The sequence below is a fragment of the Sturnus vulgaris genome, chromosome 12, assembly GCF_052056855.1.
Source record: "Sturnus vulgaris isolate bStuVul1 chromosome 12, bStuVul1.hap1, whole genome shotgun sequence".
Lineage (NCBI taxonomy): Eukaryota > Metazoa > Chordata > Aves > Passeriformes > Sturnidae > Sturnus > Sturnus vulgaris.
Genome location: NC_142254.1, coordinates 4,086,465 through 4,107,547, shown reverse-complemented (window position 1 = coordinate 4,107,547; position 21,083 = coordinate 4,086,465). Strand labels below are relative to the sequence as shown.

The 21,083-nt window shown below is 37.7% G+C and overlaps 1 protein-coding gene across 1 annotated transcript; it reads right to left on the bottom strand.

Annotated features, from left to right (window-relative positions):
* Positions 1-2,993: 2,993 nt before the first annotated feature.
* SLC7A9 (solute carrier family 7 member 9) lies at positions 2,994-20,369 on the bottom strand. Its single transcript, XM_014882065.2, has 14 exons — positions 20,258-20,369; positions 19,296-19,525; positions 18,944-19,069; positions 17,517-17,664; positions 16,326-16,568; positions 15,641-15,766; positions 15,200-15,299; positions 13,813-13,857; positions 13,360-13,483; positions 11,608-11,711; positions 10,704-10,800; positions 5,023-5,172; positions 4,216-4,390; positions 2,994-3,304 (listed from the first exon to the last, which is right to left on the bottom strand). The coding sequence occupies exons 3-14, from the start codon at positions 19,046-19,048 to the stop codon at positions 3,240-3,242; spliced, it is 1,482 nt and encodes a 493-aa protein (XP_014737551.2). The 5' UTR covers positions 19,049-19,069; positions 19,296-19,525; positions 20,258-20,369; the 3' UTR covers positions 2,994-3,239.
* Between the last annotated feature and the right edge of the window lie 714 nt (positions 20,370-21,083).

Genomic DNA, 21,083 nt, shown 5'->3' with positions numbered 1-21,083 from the left:
AAGGGTCAAAACAGGGAGGTAAAATTCCATGTGTCAACCAAAACAGAGTGGCCAACAAGACTGGATTCATTATCACCAGGCATTTGGGCTTGCAGGTTGGGAGCAGCCTTGCCCAGCAGCTGGAATAAGGCAGGCAGGGAGCACTGGAGGCTGCTTGTAGCTAGAAAAAACTTTCTAAAAATACTAAAAGGTAACTGTGGTATTTCCATTACAGTTCTTGTCCCAGTGGGGGAGTGCAAAGCTCTGCTCTGAAACCTGTTTTGCCATTCATTAAACTCTTCTGTTTAGTTCTAGACTTGGGGCAAATCTGAGAGCAAAGCCTTTGACACTTCAGGCACACAAATCTTTTTAAACTTAGGAATTCCATCATTATGTCCATATTCCCTTGCCTTTGGAACTCTTGTTTTTGGGGGCAGTTCTCATATGTAAAATGTGAGAACAAATATAACAAGTCCACAATGTTGCAGGAAAGCTTTTTTATTTACAATATAGCTCTGCCCATTGAGCACCAGGATCTCTGAGTTTTGCACAATCTGTTATACATTCACATTTAAATCTTTCCAAGGCTTTGTGACTTTGAATAGTCTCATGATTCACATAAGCCTTGTGCCTTAAACAATGGCTCATTCTTCTTCAGCACAGTACAATTCTCTAACAAAAAGGGAACTATACATAGCTAATTAAAACCACTTTTATGGCACAGCTGATAATTTTTAAAGTTCAGTTCACATACTACCACCGTTCAATATCTTACTTGGACAAAGTAACTCACAATTTATTGAGACAAGCTTAATTTTCTTTAATGGGTTAATTGAAATTAATAAATTCAATTACTTTGACATAAAGAACTTTGTAACTTTCAGGTAATGGATTACCATGGCAATGTGGAATATCAGGAAACATTCCTCACCAAAGCAGGATGGGAGAGATGCCAAATGAGCAGCACCATGCTGCAGGTCATCCACAAGATGGCAATAGCAGAATGAGCTCCAGGCCTTTAAGAGACCCTGCTCTGCATCTGATGCTTATTTGGAAATTGAATTTAGATCAGAGCAAAGCTGGGACAGAAGTCGGTCGCTTTGCCATCCTCTTGTTCACAGAAATACAATAGGATTATAAAGATAAAGCAAAAGTTTGTATTCAAACCTTGCTCGCCTTATTTAAAACATAGAATTTTTTCAGCTGGTCATTGATACAGTAGAATTTCTTTTACATGAAATGCTATGAATAACATTTCTCTTCTATCCCTCTACCCAAGTTCTGTAAGTCCATGAAGAGTCCAAGCTGAGATATTTTGAACATTCATATTTCTCACAGGTCTGTGTGAATGTTTGCTTGAAGTTAAGCACTTGAATAAAACTCCTAATATTCAGTGATGCTAAACAGGTCCCAGTATGGCAAACTGATGGCAAAGAGTTGTTTCTCCAAAGAATTTGAACTATGTATTTAATACCTCTCACATTTAAAAATATATTTCTGATAGCTTATTCCTGTATGCTGCTACATTTTGAAGCTTTTCAATTGCCTCAAAAGCAAAATATTTTTTTAAATCCACACAAGCACACATTAAATAAAAAAGGAAGGGGGATGTACATTTAGATTTTTTCATTATTATTTTTTCTAAAGAACTGCTCTCTAATCAAAATTCCTTATCAAATTTAGTAACTAAGTGAAAGAATACAGCTAGTAGTTCTTTTCTTCCAGTGCCTGAAGGAGCTGGCAGGAGGGAGGGAGAGAGACTATTTACAAGGGATGGAGGGACAGGACAAGGGCAAATGGATTCACACTGACAGAGAGTAGCTTTGAATTTAGTTTCAGGGAGGAATTGTTCCCTGGCAGGGTGGGCAGGGCTGGCACAGGGTGCCCAGAGCAGCTGTGGCTGCCCCTGGATCCCTGGCAGTGCCCAAGGCCAGGCTGGACATTGGGACAGTGGGAGGGGTCCCTGCCATGGCTGGGGTGGGATGGGATGAGTGTTAAGATCCTTTTTGACCCAAACCATTCCATGAGATTATGATTCATGATTTTGGACATGGGTAGTGCTGGTAGATTTATGTTCCTGAGGTTTAGATGCCCATCACAGCTGATGAGGAGCTCAATCCACCTGTCCAAACACAGGATTCCATCATCTGAGCCCTCATCAATCTCTGATCTGTCTCCATTTAGCAAAATTAGATGGAGAACAGAAACGAAATTGCTTGAAAACAGCATCTCCCATAGTCAATAAACAGCTGGTGATGTTGGTGAGTTGTGTCATCCCTGGGAGTTGCCTTTCTGTGCTGTCCATACAGGAAGCCTGCAATGACCAGCTCTATTGGGCAGAGGGAATCTCCATGAGGTGTAAATATTTCATTGCACAAGACTGCAATTCTGTGTCTGAGTGCTTTCCTCCAATACAGATTGGCTCTGGAGGCATTTTTGCTTCTTTTCTGGGCACTTATTTGTAAATGTCCAACAAAACTTTAATCTCCTTCACTCTATGCTGATAAACTAAAGGCAAATAAAGTCTGTATCTCTTAAAACCCATTGCTGATGTTCCATAAAGTTGACTTTTCTACATACAAGGAAGGTGAAGATAAGGTCAATAGTGCTGCAGTGAATTTATTGTTTATTTGCATACAGATAAAGCAGATGGGACAGCTACAGCTGGTCTGTAAGCTGCACAGATAAAATTGGCCATAACAGGGATTTTCTCTCTCAGGTTTCAGAGGGTGCAGCCTCCTTTCACCCCAAACCCATGGCTCCATCTTGGCCTCTTCCTTTCCCCACTGGCTGAGGGGCTCAGAGGGTACAGCCTTCCCAAGCCACCTAGCAGCCAAAGTTCAGGAATCAGCCTTGGGCAGACCCTGGTGTGTTTCAGGAACCAAACTGTGGAGGTTCCATGACAAACCTGTGCCTTGAAGTTGGCAGAGACATTAACACCCATTTCAAACACATTGACACCCATACCTTCACCCATGGAATCGTTTGTAAAGACATTGAAACACATCTTTGCTAAAAATTTTAATTCAGAAAACAAGGCACCATAACATTAACAAACAATAAAACCAGCTTTGCTGGACACTGTAGTCTGTCTTAGAAATCTTTTATTATTATATATATTTAATGCTTTGAAGTACTGAAGTGTTGCAAAACTAATACACCAGTATGAACATAACAATTTAGCAAGTATGTATGTGTGCCAAACGAAATTGAATCTAATTCAACCAGTACAGCACATAACCTGGTGGGTATAAAATACTTCATTCAGTAACTTCCTCTTCTGGAACAACTTCCAAAAGCATCTGGAGGTGCATGGTGATGGGATCTGAGGAAAAGATTTATTGTTAGAGTCTTTATAAGAGAACAATATTTCAATTCAAACTGATTTTCTAAGTGAGAAAACTATCCTTCTACGTAGTTGGTTTTTTATCTGCATTCCTATTTCAAAATGAAAAAGAAAGAGTGGAGAATAAACAGTCTTAAGATCCAAACTACAGCATTTCACATTTCCAGACTTTCATTAGAGTACATATCCAATTCCAAAATTCCATAATTAAATAATAATTATAATTATTAAATTATAATTAATAGTCCTGGGGACAACAGAGACAGATTATTGATTTTTTTGCATGTCTGTAAGCTAATGCTGTTGTATCTAATTCCAATTAGCCTCTTAGAAATACCTGTGTATCCTGTTTTACCTGAGATAATATCAGAGTTTCTCTAGGGAATGAGCAATCAGGTCATAAATGGTCATGCTGGGTTCTTGCAGCTTTCACTGTACCCAGCCCTGGGATTATTTTTTTATCTTTATGCTGTTAGCATTTTCTTTAGTAAGAATAGTAACATTAATAACCAGAGTTAAAAGCCCAGTGTTTGGTGGCATAAGAAATTATGTCTGCTAATCTTTAGTTAATCGCTAAAGCAATGTTTTGAAATACAGACAATTGAAAAACTAAATTTACAAATTAATTAGTTCTGTTTCTTTGTGCTACTACAGCGATGAGTTGGTTTTTTGTGAATTAAGTTTAATTTTTCCTCAAGTTAGACATTACTTCTTTTCAACAGGAAGGAATAAAATAGAGTCTTCAGTAAAGCCCATTATAAAATTGCTCCCCTCCACATTCTGCTCACTTGCTTTAGAAGGGATTGACCAGACACTGAGCTTTATTATACTAATTAATCTCAAGTTTAGCAAATGTTGAATTTGCAGCTGGCTACATGAGGTATACTTACTTGATATTTTTTGTGGCCAGTCGAATTTTAAATGAACAAAAAGTGCATAAACTATAAGTCCACTAAGTATAAATAAAATACAGTACAAATAGGCCAGTTCAGGAGCACTGATGATGGGTGCCAATACCAGTACAATTGAGACCAGTGTCACTATGACAGGGATGATGATGGGTATCTGCAAGATACAAAGAATAAAATCACTTCTTCATTCTTTAGCTGTTCTTAAAGATGTTGCCTGTATGAAAGAATATTTTGATTCCTTTATAATAAATAAAATAATTCCCTTATTCCCTTATAATAAATAAAAAATTATTTTCATTTTTTTACTTTAAAATTCTCTGTAATCAGATGGGAAAATTGAAGGAGTAGCAGAAATATGGATAGGGAAAACTCTTCTGCCAAATAATTCACTAAGATCTCTTAGGGAATATTTCAAATTGCAGTGTACAAGTTTGCATTTTAATAAATGTGGGAACTGACTTTCATGCAATAACCTGGGGTCTTATTTTGGATATTCTTTCAATGATAGAACTGGGTAGAACCCAGTCTGCAGACAGCAATTACCTATCTGTGAAAATTTGGCTTGTGCCCTGTTGTCTGTGCAAGTGAAAATCAGCATTTTTTAATCTTATCCCCGTCCTTATGATCTTAGTCCTGGTGCAGAACTGCTATTAAATGGCTAGATTTCAGGCAAGGGGAGTAAAAAACAAGGATACTGCCCAAGGGTGCTGTTTAAATATCCAGATACTCAGTGTGAATTCATGCTACTGCATCTATGGAATGGAGGAAAAGCCACACAGAACTTACCTTGATAGGTCTCCTGAGATTCTTCCTTGTAAACCTCATAACAATTAGTGCAAGTACAGTTAAACCATAAAATATCCAGACTGCAAAACTGAAGTAATTTATGAGCGTATCAATGTCACCAGGAATGATATAAATAATAGCAATGGCCCCCTAAAAATGAAAACAGAAATTACAGAAGAAGGCTGAATTTTACTTCTGTTTCAATATAGCTGCATGTGTAATGTTCCAGAATATGAACTGTGAGTGCTTTTGCTTTAATATTTGGGTGTAATTGTATTGCAGCACCTTTAAAGTTTGTGGCTGCATCCTGCCAAAGTGTGGTTATTTTTGTGTGCAATCTTAATTCCATTTTTAGTCAAAATGCTTATAATTTTTATGCATTAATCTGTTGTATTGTTGACTGAATATCTTGACGATTTAAAATATATTTGTAGGTTTTTAATGTTAATGGTAGAGAAAAAGGTTAAATATTTGAGGCACATTTTGACTGGAGGGTTAGAGTGTATTGATCTAGAAAGAATACACGGAATTTTACAAGTACCATTACCATAAAAAAAAGAGTAATAGCAGTTTTTAGGGTTGGTGGGGTACTGCAGAGCACAGATTACAGATTTTTCTGATTTAACCAGACCTTTATATGACTTTTTAACCCTAGACCGTCCTAACGTTGTGGTATGGACACCAGAAGGAGAGCAAAGCTTTAGAAAATTAGAAGACAAATTGGTTAATGCCCCAGTCTTGGCTCTTCCAGACTCAGAAAAGGAATTTGAGCTCTATGTGGATGTTAAAGAAGGCCATGCTGGAGGAATTTTGGTACAAGAGCATGGGGGAACACGGAGGCCTGTTGCCTATTTTTCTAAGCTGTTAGAGCCAGTGGCCAGAGGCTGGCCCTGAGTCTGCAGAACTGGGCAGCCACAGCTCTGATGGCAACTGGAGCCTGAAAACTGAAATAGGAGAATAGCTGATTGTTAAATTTTCACATCAGGTTAAAGCTTTGTTAACTGAGAGAGCCTCCAAATGGATGAGCAGCACTTGGTTATTACAGCATGAATCCACGAGGATTTAAAATTCAAAAGTGGGGAAGATTTTAATCCAGCGTCCTGTCCCCCTGGAGAGGGGGACCAAGGAGAAGCCCATGACTGCATTCAAGTGATAGGCTAGGGAAAATGTATGAGACACTCCCTGGCCTCAGGGACAAAATGTGTTTATTGATGGGTCTGCAAGGGTGGTAGAAGGGAAGCGATTTACAGGATACACTATCATTAATGGAAAGGAATTAAAAGGAGAGATTGCCACCCACATGGTCAGCTCAGACATGAGCTGTGTGCACTTGTGAGAGCCTGTGAATTGTACCAGGACAAGACAGTGAATATTTTTCCTGAGTCTAGATATGCATATGGGGTGATACATGCATTTGGGAAACTATGGGAAGAAAGAGGTTTATTAACCTGCAGGGGAAAATCATTAGCTCATGAGAGATTAATTACTCGCCTATTGGAGGTGGTAAATTTACCAAAAGGGGTGGCAATAATCCACAGAGAGGGGCACCAGGCAGGGTGCTCAGAGGAGACAATAGGAGGCAGTAACTGACTGGCAGATGAAGCTTGGAAAGCTGCATTGTTGCCAGAAATCTCTAAGATCCTCCCTTGCTCCCAGTAACCCCAGCACTGCCAGGGAAATGCTTTTCCACCAGAGGAGCTGCAGATAATTAGAAAGAGTGGGGCAGAGGGAAGAGGGGGTAACTGGTTTACAAGGGATGGTAAGCAGTGGATACCAAAAGCTCTGGCCTTATAGATACTAAAACAACTCCATGAAGGGAACCATTGGGGCTCTCAAGGATTGGCAGAAGCCTTCCCAAAATGTATGCTGCTGTGGGTCTTTTTACTCTGGCAAAGTGAGCTATTGAGGGTTGTTTATTTGTGCTAAAAAACAATAACAGAGTTACAAAGAAACTGGCCAGGGGAGGGAGGCATTGGGCTGTATGTCCCTTCCAGAGATGCCAGGTGGATTTTACAAAAATGCCCCGTGTGGCAAGATTTAAATATCTTCTGGTAATAGTATGTCAATTAACAGAGTGGCCAGAAGCATTTCCAACTGGTTCAGCAACTACAGCATCAGTTATTAAGGTGTTTTTGGAACAAATAATTCCAAGATACAGGATTGTGGAAGCAATACACTGCAATAGGGGAACTCATTTTACAGGAAGAATTATTCAAGGAGTTATGACTGCTTTAGGGATACAGAGGAACCTCCATACCCCATGGCACCCATAGAACTTGGGCTGGGTTGAAAGAATGAATGGAGAAATAAAGAAACACTTTTTGCACTTGGTGATAGAAAGAAAGATGCCGTGGGTACAGCTCTTGCCACTGACTTTAGCAAGAATAAGGGCCAGACCTAGAAGAGATATTCAATTATCTCCCTTCAAATTGATGTTTGGAATTCCTTACCCTTGTAATTCTCAACCTAGCTGGGGGGTGGAAATAAGTGATGTATATTTAAAATAATATGTGGCCTGAATCCTGTCTCTTGTGAAATCTCTTTGACAAGAAGCTCAGCTGGCACAGAGCCTGCCTTTGGATTTTGCTGTTCACAACATCCAACCAGGGGATTTAGTCCTGGTTAAGGAGTGGGAAGAAGCACCACTGGTGGTGAAGTGGTGTGGGCCTTGCCAGGTGTTGCTGAGCACAGACACAGCCATCAAAACAGCTGAACATGGGTAGACCCATCACACTCGGGCCAAGGTGTCTGCAGCCCCAGAGATTTGCACATCTCAGCTGGGAAGGATGGCAGGCAGTGACTGACACTGCAGGAGGGGACTGGAGCAGCAGCCAGTGCCCTGTGTGCCTACCCACAGACTGCTGCTGAAATAGTCCCTATTCCTTTGGAATATCCACTGGGGAGCTACTACTTGCTGTCATTGTTTTCTTTCTCTTAAGTGGCTTCTGTGCCTTCACTCACCACAGGTGGTGCAGAAGACAAGGTGAAAATTAGACTAGGTCATTAGAATACACTATTAGAATGTTTCTCTTAATAACCTTATCTTTATATTGTCACTTAGGTTTGGGCCAGAGGTGGGAGAATGATTTTTTAGTCCTAGGAGAAGGAGCAAAAACCTTTAACTTCAGCAATTGTTTGGTCTGTGGAGGGCCAGGGGGATGTGAAGAGTGGCCATGGGTGGCCAGCCCAGTCGGACATAAATGGTGGATTAGCACCCTGAGTGAGATCCATATTGGAATGGGATTTTGGGATGAGGAAGCAAGTCCATGGCTGCTTCATTCTTCTGAAAGAGGCACTTATTGTCTAAATAGAACAGGAAGCATTTACATGGGAAAAAGTGCTTGTGACTGGGTTTATATCTTTGGGCTTATACTGCTGGACCCCCAAATGCCTTCCTTATGATTGTTCTACATATTGAGGCAAAGGGAATCAAATGCATGTTAAGCTCACTAATGGTAGCTGGGCAAGGTGTTCCTATCATAATTACCAAAAGGATTTTAAAGGCTGTAAAGCAGTAGGGAAGGTTTTTTTGACCCTTTATTTTTAAGCTGCCCCTGAGATAATTCCACAAGTAGGGCACATGTTGTCCATGACTATCAGTGGAAGGGGCAACACCAGAACAGAATTCAAACCCTTTTAATAAGTTCTGGTCCAGATCCAACAAAACAGATCTGAGATGTAACTGTAGGTGGAAACCTCACGTGGGGGCTTGGAAATGCAAATATTGTGATCTTTATGGTGGGGCAACTATTGTTGGAGGACTGTTAGACCCAGTCTAACAGCTGTATTTTCAGCTTTTGTATTAGCTGTATTTTGATCCACCAACTGATGATGAAAATTGGGAGGGTGCCTTTGCCACTGGGACCTGGGCTTTGACAGGGCATTATAGGATTTGTGGCCAACATGCTTATTGCAGGTTACCTCCAAGCTGGTTAAAATGTTATGTAGGATATCCTAAGCCATTGCTCTTTTTCCCACCACAGCTTCAGGGAAATCAGTCAGGAATCAAGGTACATGGTGGTCTGCTTAGAGAGAAGCAGTCAGCTGAGGCATCCCTGGCTGGAGGGAGCACCCAAGAGTGGGGAAAAGATGAATGGCCACCTGAGCAACCCATACAACACTATGGACCAGCCCCTGGGCATCCAAATTAATTTACATCAGGTGCCAGAGAACCTATTTATCATTTAAATCTGGTAATAAAGTTACAAGCTGTCTTTGAAATAATGACCAACCAGACAGCTGCAGCTCTTGACCTTCTTGCTGACCAAACCACTCAGATGAAGAATTAAATATTTCAACATCAGATGATATGGAATCATCTATTAGCAGAAGAAGGGGAAGTGTGTGGAAAATTAAATTACTCTAACTGCTAAATAGATGACAATGGAAAAGTGGTAAAACAAATAACAAAGAGAATAAGAAAATTAGCCCATGTACTAGTCCAAATGTGGAAAGGTTGGGAATGGGACATGTTTTCATGGTTACCTTGTGGACTATGGGTTAAACAACTGGTTTTTTTTCCTCTTATGTGCTATATCCATTCTAGTCTTTTTACCATGCATGATCCTTTGCTTAGTACAACTTATTCAACATGTGATCAGAGGGATGCAGGTAATAGCTACAGACCCAGAAATGGCTTCAAAAGGAAAGAAAATGATGTCACTGAATATAAATGCATAACCAAAAAGGACCCAGGAACAGAAAGTCAAGTCAATGATAACTGGAGTTTGTAAAGACAATTATTGAGAAATTAAGAAGAGGAGGGATTGAAAGGGATGAGAAGGAGGTGTCTTTACAAACAAACTGTGAGCCTGATGGTAGATGAGGCCAGATACAGAGACATGAAAGAAGCAGTGGGGGGAACCATAAATTCCATAGGAATTCCACTAATTGACACAGACTGTTACTCACTGGAGACTGAGCTACATCTCTGGATTTAGAGAAAAAGAACAGAGACACGAGGAAAAGGTGGGGGGAAGGGGCACACATTGGAAAGGAGATCTGCATTAGGCAATGTGGGAAGTCTGCACCTCTCAAGTACCTCAGCCAGTGGGGAAAGAGAGGGAAATGTGGCCAGGAAATTGGGATGAAAAGGAGACTGTGTCCTCTAATAATCTGAGAGACCCCGGGGGAAATGCTCATAACCTCTCCCTTTATTCCAATAAGTTTACAGATTTTCTCTGTCTCCTTTTTGGACAAAAACCACTGGTGTTTGTGGATTAATTTTCCTGGCAGGGTTGAATATATCTTGTTTTGCCTTGAAGATAAATGGGTAAAATAAAAATAACAACATGTTCTAGATTTATTCTTAAATTTACTGGAATTTTTTAGTGAGATGCAAGTTTTTTACATGGAGGAAATATTCCTACATGGAAGAAACAGGGTAGTGATAGCTTGCATGCAAGCATCCTGTGAAATGCTAACCATTCATTTCAGTTTTTGTTCTCATGCCATTGATTCTCAACCATTTTGATTTCTAAAATCCAGTTCTGGAATGAATATGTTCAAATTAGAGAAGTTGGGGGTTTTGTGTAGTCTTTTTTCCAAAATGTATTTAGCAATTTTCTTGTCTAGATAGCTCAAGGTATTTGTCAAAACTGCTTATAGGGAGCTGTGAAAGTATTGCTGGGGAATTTTTGGTGATAGGTGATAATTTTTCTGTACTTAGAATATATACTTACATAAAATATGATAGCAGGTGCTGGTGTTAAGTGCTTAACACTAATGTAAGATAGTACCTTTAGCATGTGCCCTTCACGACCTGCAACATAAACAAGTCTGACAAAACAAAAACAAGGCAAGGGAGTTAGTGTGGCACCTGGACTTTCACTGGTGTCACTAAAAATAGACATCCAGCTCATTTCATCAGTGTTTTCTTTGATATGCATTGGGATTTAAAGAGTATTGTAGCAGTTTAAAATGGGGGAAATGAAATAACCAGTATTAAAGCAGTGAGCTAAAACAAATTCTAAACCAGTATTAAAATAATACACTTGAAACTAATTTCAGAATCGTTATTTTAAACATATAATTGAAAATTATTTTGGGAAATGTTACCTACTGTGTCCCTTTTAATTACATATTTCCTTTTTCATGTGTTTCATAGAAAAAAAGCTATATTGACAACCTTTTGTCAAAAAATGGTCTTTTACAGCCACATTTATTCAGATGCTGTTCAAATTTTAAAATATTTTAAATAATAAATGGAAGCACTGAACAACGAAGAGAAAGGAATAGCTTCTCAGTTACTTTTGCTGGTCTAGTCATGTTTTTACTGGTAACTTTTAATTGTTTAATTCTCAGCTTTAAAATTAATGAGAGATGAAAAAAACCTTTGAATTAAGGTTGAATTAAGAATCGAATTATTATTGAATTAAGAAGATACCATATTTTCTGATTTTTCAGACCTGAGCAGCCACTGTTTATTTTTTGAAAACTGAACAATACAGCTAGATTTACAGGCAATTTTAAATTACATTTTCTATAGTGTGGATCAGAAGAATGTCCTTATGTCTGTAGCTACATGTATAAAATGTTTCCATCCTTCAGAACCTTTCATTTGAAGATATTTAGAAGGAGACTTACCTGCCTGCAGTAAAACAGGTGCCATTGGCAGATCCAAGTGTCGAAAATACCACAAAGAGAGGAACTATCCAAGAGGCTGGATAAAGGACTCTATCTCCAAATGTCTGGGATATGGGATTAAAATTAATCACTTTTGTCATTTGAACTGCCATTTAGTATATTCAGTAATGCTAGAGCTTCTTTGTGGGTAAAGTAAATGGGTATCTGAGCTATGTACTGACAAAGCCATGTTGTGTATTTTGTGGAGTTATTAAAGAATGCTCTGCCAAATAAATTAATTCATTGACCACTATAAAATGGAGTGGAATATTATTGTCATGATGTTTGAGATGCAACATCCGTAGGAAACTTTGGAAGACAGATGTAAAAACTACACAGCAATTAAATTCTGTTATGGACACGTGGTTTGGGATGTGTCTGCAGAGACAATGGCATTGCTGCACAGCATCCTCCACACCAAGAGCTGTTCCCAGAAGGAGGAACCTCAGCAGTGACAGCCTGGGGACAAACAGGTACAGGACAAACTCCCTCTGGCCATTTGAGTTCTCACCTGTGGCGTGGTGTGTTAGTTCTTGCTGTAGATCTCATGTAGGTACATTGACCAACAGCAAATAATTCGAATTTAAATGTTTTGGACAGGTCAGGTAGGTTTAGGTTTTTAGTTGGGGTTTTGTTTTCTAGTTAAGTCGAGCATAAAGAGCTTTGGTTGTGCACAGGTCTGACACCAGTGGTGTTTGTTTGTGCAGGAGCAGGATGCTCAAAGGGAAGTTACAGCTCCATAGAAATCTCTGCCCAGTGCCACTTCTGAGATTTTGTTAATTTAGTCTGATCAGTTCAGTGCTAGTTGATGTGTGGTGTTCAGATTGTCTAAGTTTAAAGGTGTATTGAAGAGGACTAGTTCTTATACAAGATTTAACTTCATTCTTTGCTGTACTTTGTGGAGCAGACAAGCTGCTGAAATGCACAGAACATCTAAATTTCAAAAACTTTTATTAAAAAAAAAAAAAAGCATTTCAACATTACTGTACTTCTTCACTGTGTTAGACTATATATTTAAATGCTTGTCACATACTGTTTGTTTTCCCCAAAAATTAGCTTTAGGAAAATTGTTGCAGGACCTCAACAGTTGTTTCAGAGACACAGAAAATTTACTGAGTGCAACTGAAGGGGCAAATGCATTTTTTATGGTTTCAGAACCTTACAGAATTTCTAATTTTACCTGCACGAGTAGGTCTTGCAAAAATGTAAAAATCATATCTTTCACATTTGTTGAGGAAAAAAAAATTTAAAAAAAGAATAAGGTGGAAGCGAATGATGGACTATTTACTGTTATCTCCATAATAACAATCTTTGATCTACTGTCATTTCACATGTGCTTCTTTCTCAGAACTACTGGAAACACTGAAAATGGCAAAGCAACTGTCAGATGTTATTTCTCTTTCCTTATTTTTGCTGCCTATGGAAAGCAGCCACCCTCTGACCTGAAATGTTTACAAAACGTTTGCTGAAGATTGCATTCCCTTTGCTTCCCTCTTTTATTCCCATTTGGATCTCATAGAGCTACTCTTTAAATTCGACATTACTGAAATTTTAGATTAAGAAATGATAATAAATAATAGGGGGAAAGGTGGCACTAACAGCTTAGACTAAAATTAATTTTATCTTCCAAAAATTAATGGAACTTAATGATTTGCATGATTTCATTGCACACAGCTTTCTTCAGGTGTTCTATTACAAAAGTAAGTAGCTTACCACAGCAACTGCCTGGGACTGCAGAAGTTCTGTTGAAGTCATTACGGTGAAATAGGAAATGTTTATCAGAACGTAACAAACTGTTACCAGGGGGATTCCAATAATTATAGACAGTGGTAGATTTCTAAAGAATGGAAAAGTAAGACCCCATCAGCACTGCTGTATCACTGGTCCAGTTATCATAGTAAACTGTGGATTCTTACTTTTCCTGATATGCTCTTTAGGTGTATTTTTTTTTTTTTTTAAATGTAGAGCTATGGAAATCAGGATTAAAAAAAAAGAAAAAAAATACAAATTATGCAAAGATACAAAGCCTGTAATACAAGTAAATTAGCTTTGAATAATAGAATATTAGTGCTTTTAAAAAACAAACCAAAATATATGCTTGCTTATAGAAAAAGACATAGTTTGATATCTTGCATGTAAAAACACTGCTTTCCTACACAGTTTTACCTGTAAGGATTTTTAAGTTCCTCTGTGATGTAATTGAGTTGATTCCTGGAAAGAAAAACATTCATAGAGTATTTTAGCAGTCTGGTGTTTAAATGTGACTATACTATACAGTGAGGTGTTATTTCTTAGGTTATTGTTTTTAATTTTTTCAGTTTAAAAATAGGAAAAAAAAAAGTAAAATCCATCTTTTAAGTGGGAAAACTGCAGGACAAAACCTATGTGAGCTTCTTACCCACATGCCAGCCTCTTGATTCTCCATCTCTCTCTGCATTATCTCTGCTATTTCGGAAACTCTAAATCTTGGATAAAATATCCCAGAACAACCAAACAAAAATTTGGTACACATCTTAGATTTACAAGACTCCCTTTAACTTCATGCTTTTTGATATCTGAGTCTTTTCAAATAAAAGCACAAGTGTGCTGAGGGCAAAGAGTAAAGCAGCTCTGCTGCTGTTGCTGTCATGCTGTCCTTAGAAAACAGGCATGAAAACCTTTTTGAGGATTATACCTATCTGAATTTGAATTTCCAAATACCCATTTTTGCTAGAGCATGTAGACCAATTGAAACAAGGTTTTTATATTCATCCATTCTGAAAACCTGAGGAGTTAGTATTGACAGTTCAAAGGCAAATTTTCAAATGTTAGTGCCTGCTGGCTGCATACACAAATAATTATTTAGGGATCAGCTTCTTTGCCCTCCTAAAAAGCCCAAATGAATGCCTGAATTAGCAGACTTACATGCCTGAGTTCAGACACTCAAGCTTGGAAACAGAACCTATAAAAATAATCTATTTAAAATAAACTCAGTTTCAAAAGCTTTTAAGTGGGAGTTGCTGTGTGGTAGAAAAATATTATATTTTTATTTGCTTCCAAATTACAGACCTATATGTAGACTTTTGCAGTTTGTACATTTAAGAATAACAATGGATTTGTGCCATCAGAACACTATGCCAGCTGACATTCCCTAAGAAAAAAATCTCCAAGTTGAACCTTGTAATTTCTGACACAATGTTCCTTTTGATGTTCTCCTGGATGAATCAAACAGCACTGCATATTTCACAAGAGCTGGAATTTGATGGGATAACCTGCAGGGAAAGCTGTTTTGTCTAACACAGTGGAATTAAACTGTGTTATATTCCCATTCCTGCATTATCTAAGCACCTTCAGCAGCAAAGCAGCAGTAGTAATCCTTTTGGGATCTAATAGATTTTCTTTCTCTAATAAACAGCAAATTTCTGGGGTTTTCTTAACCAAACTAGTGTTCTTTTTGCACAATTCATTCAGACATTCTTAATAATAAGTTGTTACCTTCTTCAGAGAGTTCTACAGGGAGACAGTAAACCAGTTAAAGGCTGTTTAACTGTTAAGGCTAATAAAAATTCCTTACCATCCATCATATGCCCAGAGTCCATTATAAAATGCCAAACTGATAGAGCTAACAGAAATTTTACTGCCCTTGAAAGAATCTTTGAAATTATCGGTTTTTCCTGCAAATAAAAGGAAGATTACTGATCAGTGTTGAAATTCATTCTTGTAATCCCCACCAGATGAAAAAACATTCCAACATATGTCTCACGTTTTGAAATTTTTCGCTTATAAAAATTAATTAATACCCTTTTGTATTAATTGATCTGTAATGCTGCATTTTCCACTCATCCCCCTTCTCTAAAAGAAAATACCACAGTTTCCAGGAGATGCAGAACTAAAACTCTGAATGAAGAGATGCAGGGCTGTGCTTTGTTACTGTGTCACTTCTGTCAGTGAGGAATTTTTTAGTGATCCTAGCAAAAGTTAAAATAATTTTTTAAAATAACACATATTTTATTACCTTGTGCAAGGAGAACAATTCCACTTACAATAATGATTGTGACAATGATCATTTTAGCAGCTGTGAGAAAATTCTGGAGGTAACTTCCCAGCTTCACACTCAATGAATTCACAATTGTAATGACCACTAAAAGAAATAAAATTTTAAATTTTTGCACTGTTTGTCAGAATTTAAAGAAAAGTTGCCCCTCCCCTTATTTACTGTATTGCTTGTCTGTCACACTTTTTGTCTATGTTTTATACAGATTTTACTTCCTGTGTTTGGATAACTTAAAATAGTGAGCAAAAGCAAATTTATTAATTAGATTTTGATAGCACCTTTAACAAAATATATTTTGAAGTTGCACAGCATTTTGGTAAATAAAGAAATAGTATTTTCAGACTTATTTTTTCTTCCTTTTCTGCTAGAGATAAGCCTTCATAATACAGCTGTATCTATCTTAATAAGGAATTTTAAAAAACCTTGGACTAGCAAAAAAAAACCATATTTAGATCAATTCTTTTTATGCTGTTTAATTAGTTATTGTGGGGAGGACTCACTGGAGTGTGTCTTAAAGATTTTTTTGGTATCTGTGAAGATGAACTTAAGGAAGTTCCAGGGTACTGAAGTGCATTTATTGATGGGGGCAGACACAGGTCACTGTGCAATTTTGGATCTGCTCTGTCTTTCAAAGTGTGGCTCTTACCAATAGCAGCAGCTGCAAGACATTTGATGACAGCTTGGGGTGGATCACAGCCTGGATAAAAAGGAGCTGATGCATATTCTGCAAAGCTGAGACAGATGATTGCAAAGGAACTGGGTTTTGTAACCAGCAAGCTGGTCCAAGAAAACAAAAATGCTGGAATTGGGCCAAATGCCTCCATAAGGTAAGGATATTCTCCTCCAGACTTTGTGATCATTGTACCAAGCTCAGCAAAACAAAGTGCACCTGAATAACAAGAAAAGCAGGTTTAGTTCAGACACTTTGGAACCCAGGACTGCTGGAACAGATGATCATTTTTGAATAGGTAGGAAAGTTAAGGAAATTGATCTATACACTGCAACTCAACTACACTACACTGCAACTACAACAATTACTCTCTTCATATTTGTGCATATTTCATTGTATATGAAAAATACAATTTTAATTACTTGTGAGCAATTGAAAAAAATACCCTGAATTTATTCAGATGCAGTCTTAAAATTAATATCATTGATATTTAAGATTTCACCAAAACCAGTACAAACATTTTGAGTTCATTCAATTTCTGTTTAAGAAATGACCACTATATGAAGCCTTTAAGTGAGAACAGCACTGGGTGACCTTTTGGAAACCTGAAAAAACAGACTTTCTGCACAATTTTGAAATAAAATGTCTGCTAAGTCCAACACTAAAATACAATTATACTTCCTCTTCTATTGTGGCATCTTGAATTAAGGTTTTTCTTGTATGCTGCCCCACTTGATACAATGCTCAAAAATTTCTTTATTTCACTTCTTGAAATATTTTGAGGTGCTTAGTGCTAAACTTTCAGACAATAGAATTAGAATTACAGAATTAGAAAGCTAGCAGAAAGTAAAAGCTCACTACCAGTAAATGTCACATATTTAAGTAGAAGACTATTCTCTTTATTACAGTCAGTGGATGAATCAGGAAAAACGAAAACTTTGTTTCAAAATAAATTGAGTGTGGTTTACAAATTTAAAACTTAGTTTGTCTTTTATAAACACCCCATTTCAAATTGATGCTTGAGTACTGCTATGCATATATACAGCAGGGTTTAGTTGATTTTGGTCGAGGTGCTATTAGCTAATTTGTGAAATGAGAGAAGTACACAGAAACAGCAGATATAAAGATTGAAGGCAAAGATTCAGATTTTTTTATCAAGTCCTTTACCTAGTGTTGCCAGAACTCCACAGGCTGCCCAGATAACTAAACAGGGACCCACAGCTTCAACATTGGCAAGCACAGATTTTGGAGAAACGAAGATACCTGAGCCAATAATTGTACCAACAATCATACAGATTCCACTAATGAGGCCCACCTTGAAATGAAATGAAATGAGATGTTTTTGTGAACAATTTCTAGCAATTCACCAATTACTTCTCAATATCATAGAACTACAGTAATTGGCATTACTGACTTATTTTTATTGGCTTTCAATATATAAGTTCTATAAAGAAACATATTAAACAATTTTGCAAAGTTTCACTCTTCTTTCCAAGATCTCTATGTACCCTGTGGTGTACTCCTGCTGTTTTCAAAATCACATCTATTTGTGTTTTGCCTGCCTATTTCCTTTATTAAACTCTCTTTTGGATTATGTGAGTCTCAAATATAACCTTGAATGGTGAACTTGCCCTTTCCTCTGATTTACCAATGACATTCTTTTACAAGCACTTAATAAATTCTGAGTTTTCTAAGATTCACAAATTGTCTTTCATGGATGGAGTCCAGAGGTTTTTTTTTATGGTTTGGTTTGGTTTAGGTTTTTGGGTTTTGGGAGGTGTTTGTTTGTTTGTTTGTTTGGGGGGGGGGTTGGTTTTTTTCGTTGAGCAGTTTTTTTCCTCTCTTTGCTTTAACTATTTGTGCCTAGGAATTGTGTGGATACCTCTAGGTGATGATAAGAACATGTTCTCCTAAATTCGTAGTGATTTCAATATTACATGAAACCAATGAAATCGAGGTATGTATTACTAAAACAAGTGGCATGGGCTACTCAATATTTTCTGATAGCTATGGCTACTCTAATTACATCAGTATTTTTCCAGTCTTGGCACCAAACTAAATCCACATAGATAATCTTTTTCCAGGCTACTTAAATTAATTTTAAGAGAAATGCCACTCTCTCCTGGGAGGAAGTGACACAACTGTTTTCTGAAGCATCTGTAATTTTCTAGAGGAGACCGATTTTCACTGGTCTTCAAGAACCAGTGCCTATTTCCTGGCTATAATCACTAACAAACTTTCAGAAACGATGAGCTGGACAACACACTACAACTTCTGAAAAGTACATGTGGAAAAAAAAAAAAAAGATGATTAAATGCCTAAGTTGATCAACTTAGAGTAAGTCTTTGAATTATTTTTATATCTGATAACTTCAACGACATATTCCAGGGGTTTTAGTCTGTTTATATCAGGGCTATTTAACTTCAGTAATTAGCAGTTTCTGAAAATGTAAACCAACCACATTGTTGAGATTTTAGCCTATTTTTGGACACAGGAGTGGGTTTTTATGTTGGTGCATATGCACAAATATCCCCCCTGCCTCCCTCTGCCAATCCCTTCCACAATGGACCAAAGGGGAAAAGAAAAAGGTTTGCCTGCTTTTGTAGGTTCATCTTTTGGGGTTCATGGCTCTGAATGGATTGTCTGTCCTCTCTTCCCTTGTCCTCTCCTCTTCTTTTCTTCAAGCTTTCTTCCCCCATTTGTTATTCTTGTTGAAATTTCTAAGGAAATAAAAAGAAAACCTTACTCCAGCATATGATTGTTGCTTGGCTTTGGCTGGCACGTGTGGGTACAAAGTAGAATAGGTAAATATTACCAGAAAACAAACACCTGCACACACTCACAGGCAAAGGAAAGACCTACTGAGAGAAGAAACAAACGGCAGAGCAGAAGTTATGTCAGCTTCACCTCATCCTCCGGCTCGCTGTGGATTTTCCTTTTACCCACCTGGCAAGGGAATGTCAGTGTCCTCTGTCCCGGGTTACATTCGCTTTCCGGGATGTCCTCACTGGAACAATCAAGCCTCTATAGCCAGTCCTTCCTTTGAACTCCTCCAAAGGTCCAGATAGTTTTTATCTTCCTCCCAAAAGCTCGTCTGTTTTCTTCTTATCTAGGAGAGCTTCTTTCCATTCTTCATTAAATGTGGCCTTGCCTCAGTTCCTTGGAGATGGAAGTATCTGCTAAACAGAGTGTGGGCTACTATAATTATCCATTTAGCAGCTCTTTGCCCCAGAAAGAGTCACCAATCTTCTCTCTGTTGATTCAGGGTAAATATCTTCCACCCAATCTTTTGTCCTTTTTAGAACTGGAATGTAAAGTATTTGTTTTCAAATTTAAATTTAGTGTTACTTTTTTTTTTTTTCCGGTGAGGATTTTGCTTGTTTCCCCTAGTGTTGGTCTAAATTGCAGTCTGAGACAGTGAAGGAAATTGGTCGGGTCAGGTCCTGAGACTCTGAAACAGATTCAGTCAAAAGTCTCCTCTCTCCTAAGACGCTACTACTGTAATTACTTGAGTTTGAATGCTGAACATCCTTATGCTTCTATACAGATAGTAACTCTGGAAGGCATCATGTTTAGGCAACATAAGTTGTTTTTTGTTTGTTTTTTTAATTAAGCAGTAACTGTGTACAGAAACTGCAGCATTTTAAATTGACAGAACATCTATCTCAGTATTGTAGGTCTTCAGAAACATTTAGGCTATAAAGACATCAAGTATATCTTTTGAATTAATTTAATCATACTGAATCCAACTTCTAAGATTAAACCTATGATAGAAAACTGCACACATGAAGAATGCAGGGCTTGGATGACTGAAGTCCATTGTAGCTTTGTGCCCAATATCTCTCTTTTAAAGTCATGTATTTAGACTGCTTCAGTCATTACCTTTATCAATTCTTGCTTCCACTTACCTGATTTATTTCTATTTCTTTGGTGTTAATGGGGTCCAGGAACCCTTGTCAAGTGTCTTTCTCTTGTTAGATCTCCCAGCCAGTTACAAGCAAGGCATGCCCATGTCTGAAACCAGAATATGCAGAAGAAGCAGCAGCTTAAGTACAGAGGTTATAAAAGTTAATCATTAAACCTATTCTCTGCCAAGAAGTTTTGAGTTAGGAATCACAGGTAAACTGATGTCCAATTAGTTTATCTTTAAAAACAAGAAAATCCATCTTTGTTCCATTTGTGACAATGTTTGTCCAGCGCCTCAGTAGTGTATTTCATAGGGAGAGTGAACCAAAATTTGGGGAGTCTATTTTGATGATCTTTATAGCAAGCAGTTGTTAATTTAGAAATGCTTTGGAAAGACAACCTTGAAGTAATTGTCATATTATTGGTGCATTAAAACCATGTGTTTTAATCCTATTAAAAATAGTTGATGTTTTTATCTTGAGAAGGTAGAGAAGCATGAGCAAAAATATTTCCTTTGTTTTTCATTAACCTGAGGCAGCTGAGTGGGCATCTTGTGTTCATTTTGCTTGCAGTTACAAATATTTTCAATTTTTGTAAATATTTAAAGATCTTGCTTCCGTAAAAAATGCCGTTCTATGCAGCTGTATATCCAGGAAAAAAAGTATTATTATCCTGAATTCTGTGATAAGGTAAGTGCTGTCATTGGAGTTAGTCATCCCTAAAACACTTGCAAAAATACCCTTAATCATGTTAATCACTTAATTGTTTTTAGCAATGGAGTTGTACAACTCCTTTGCAGTATGACATTCCAAGCGGTAAGTCCTGACC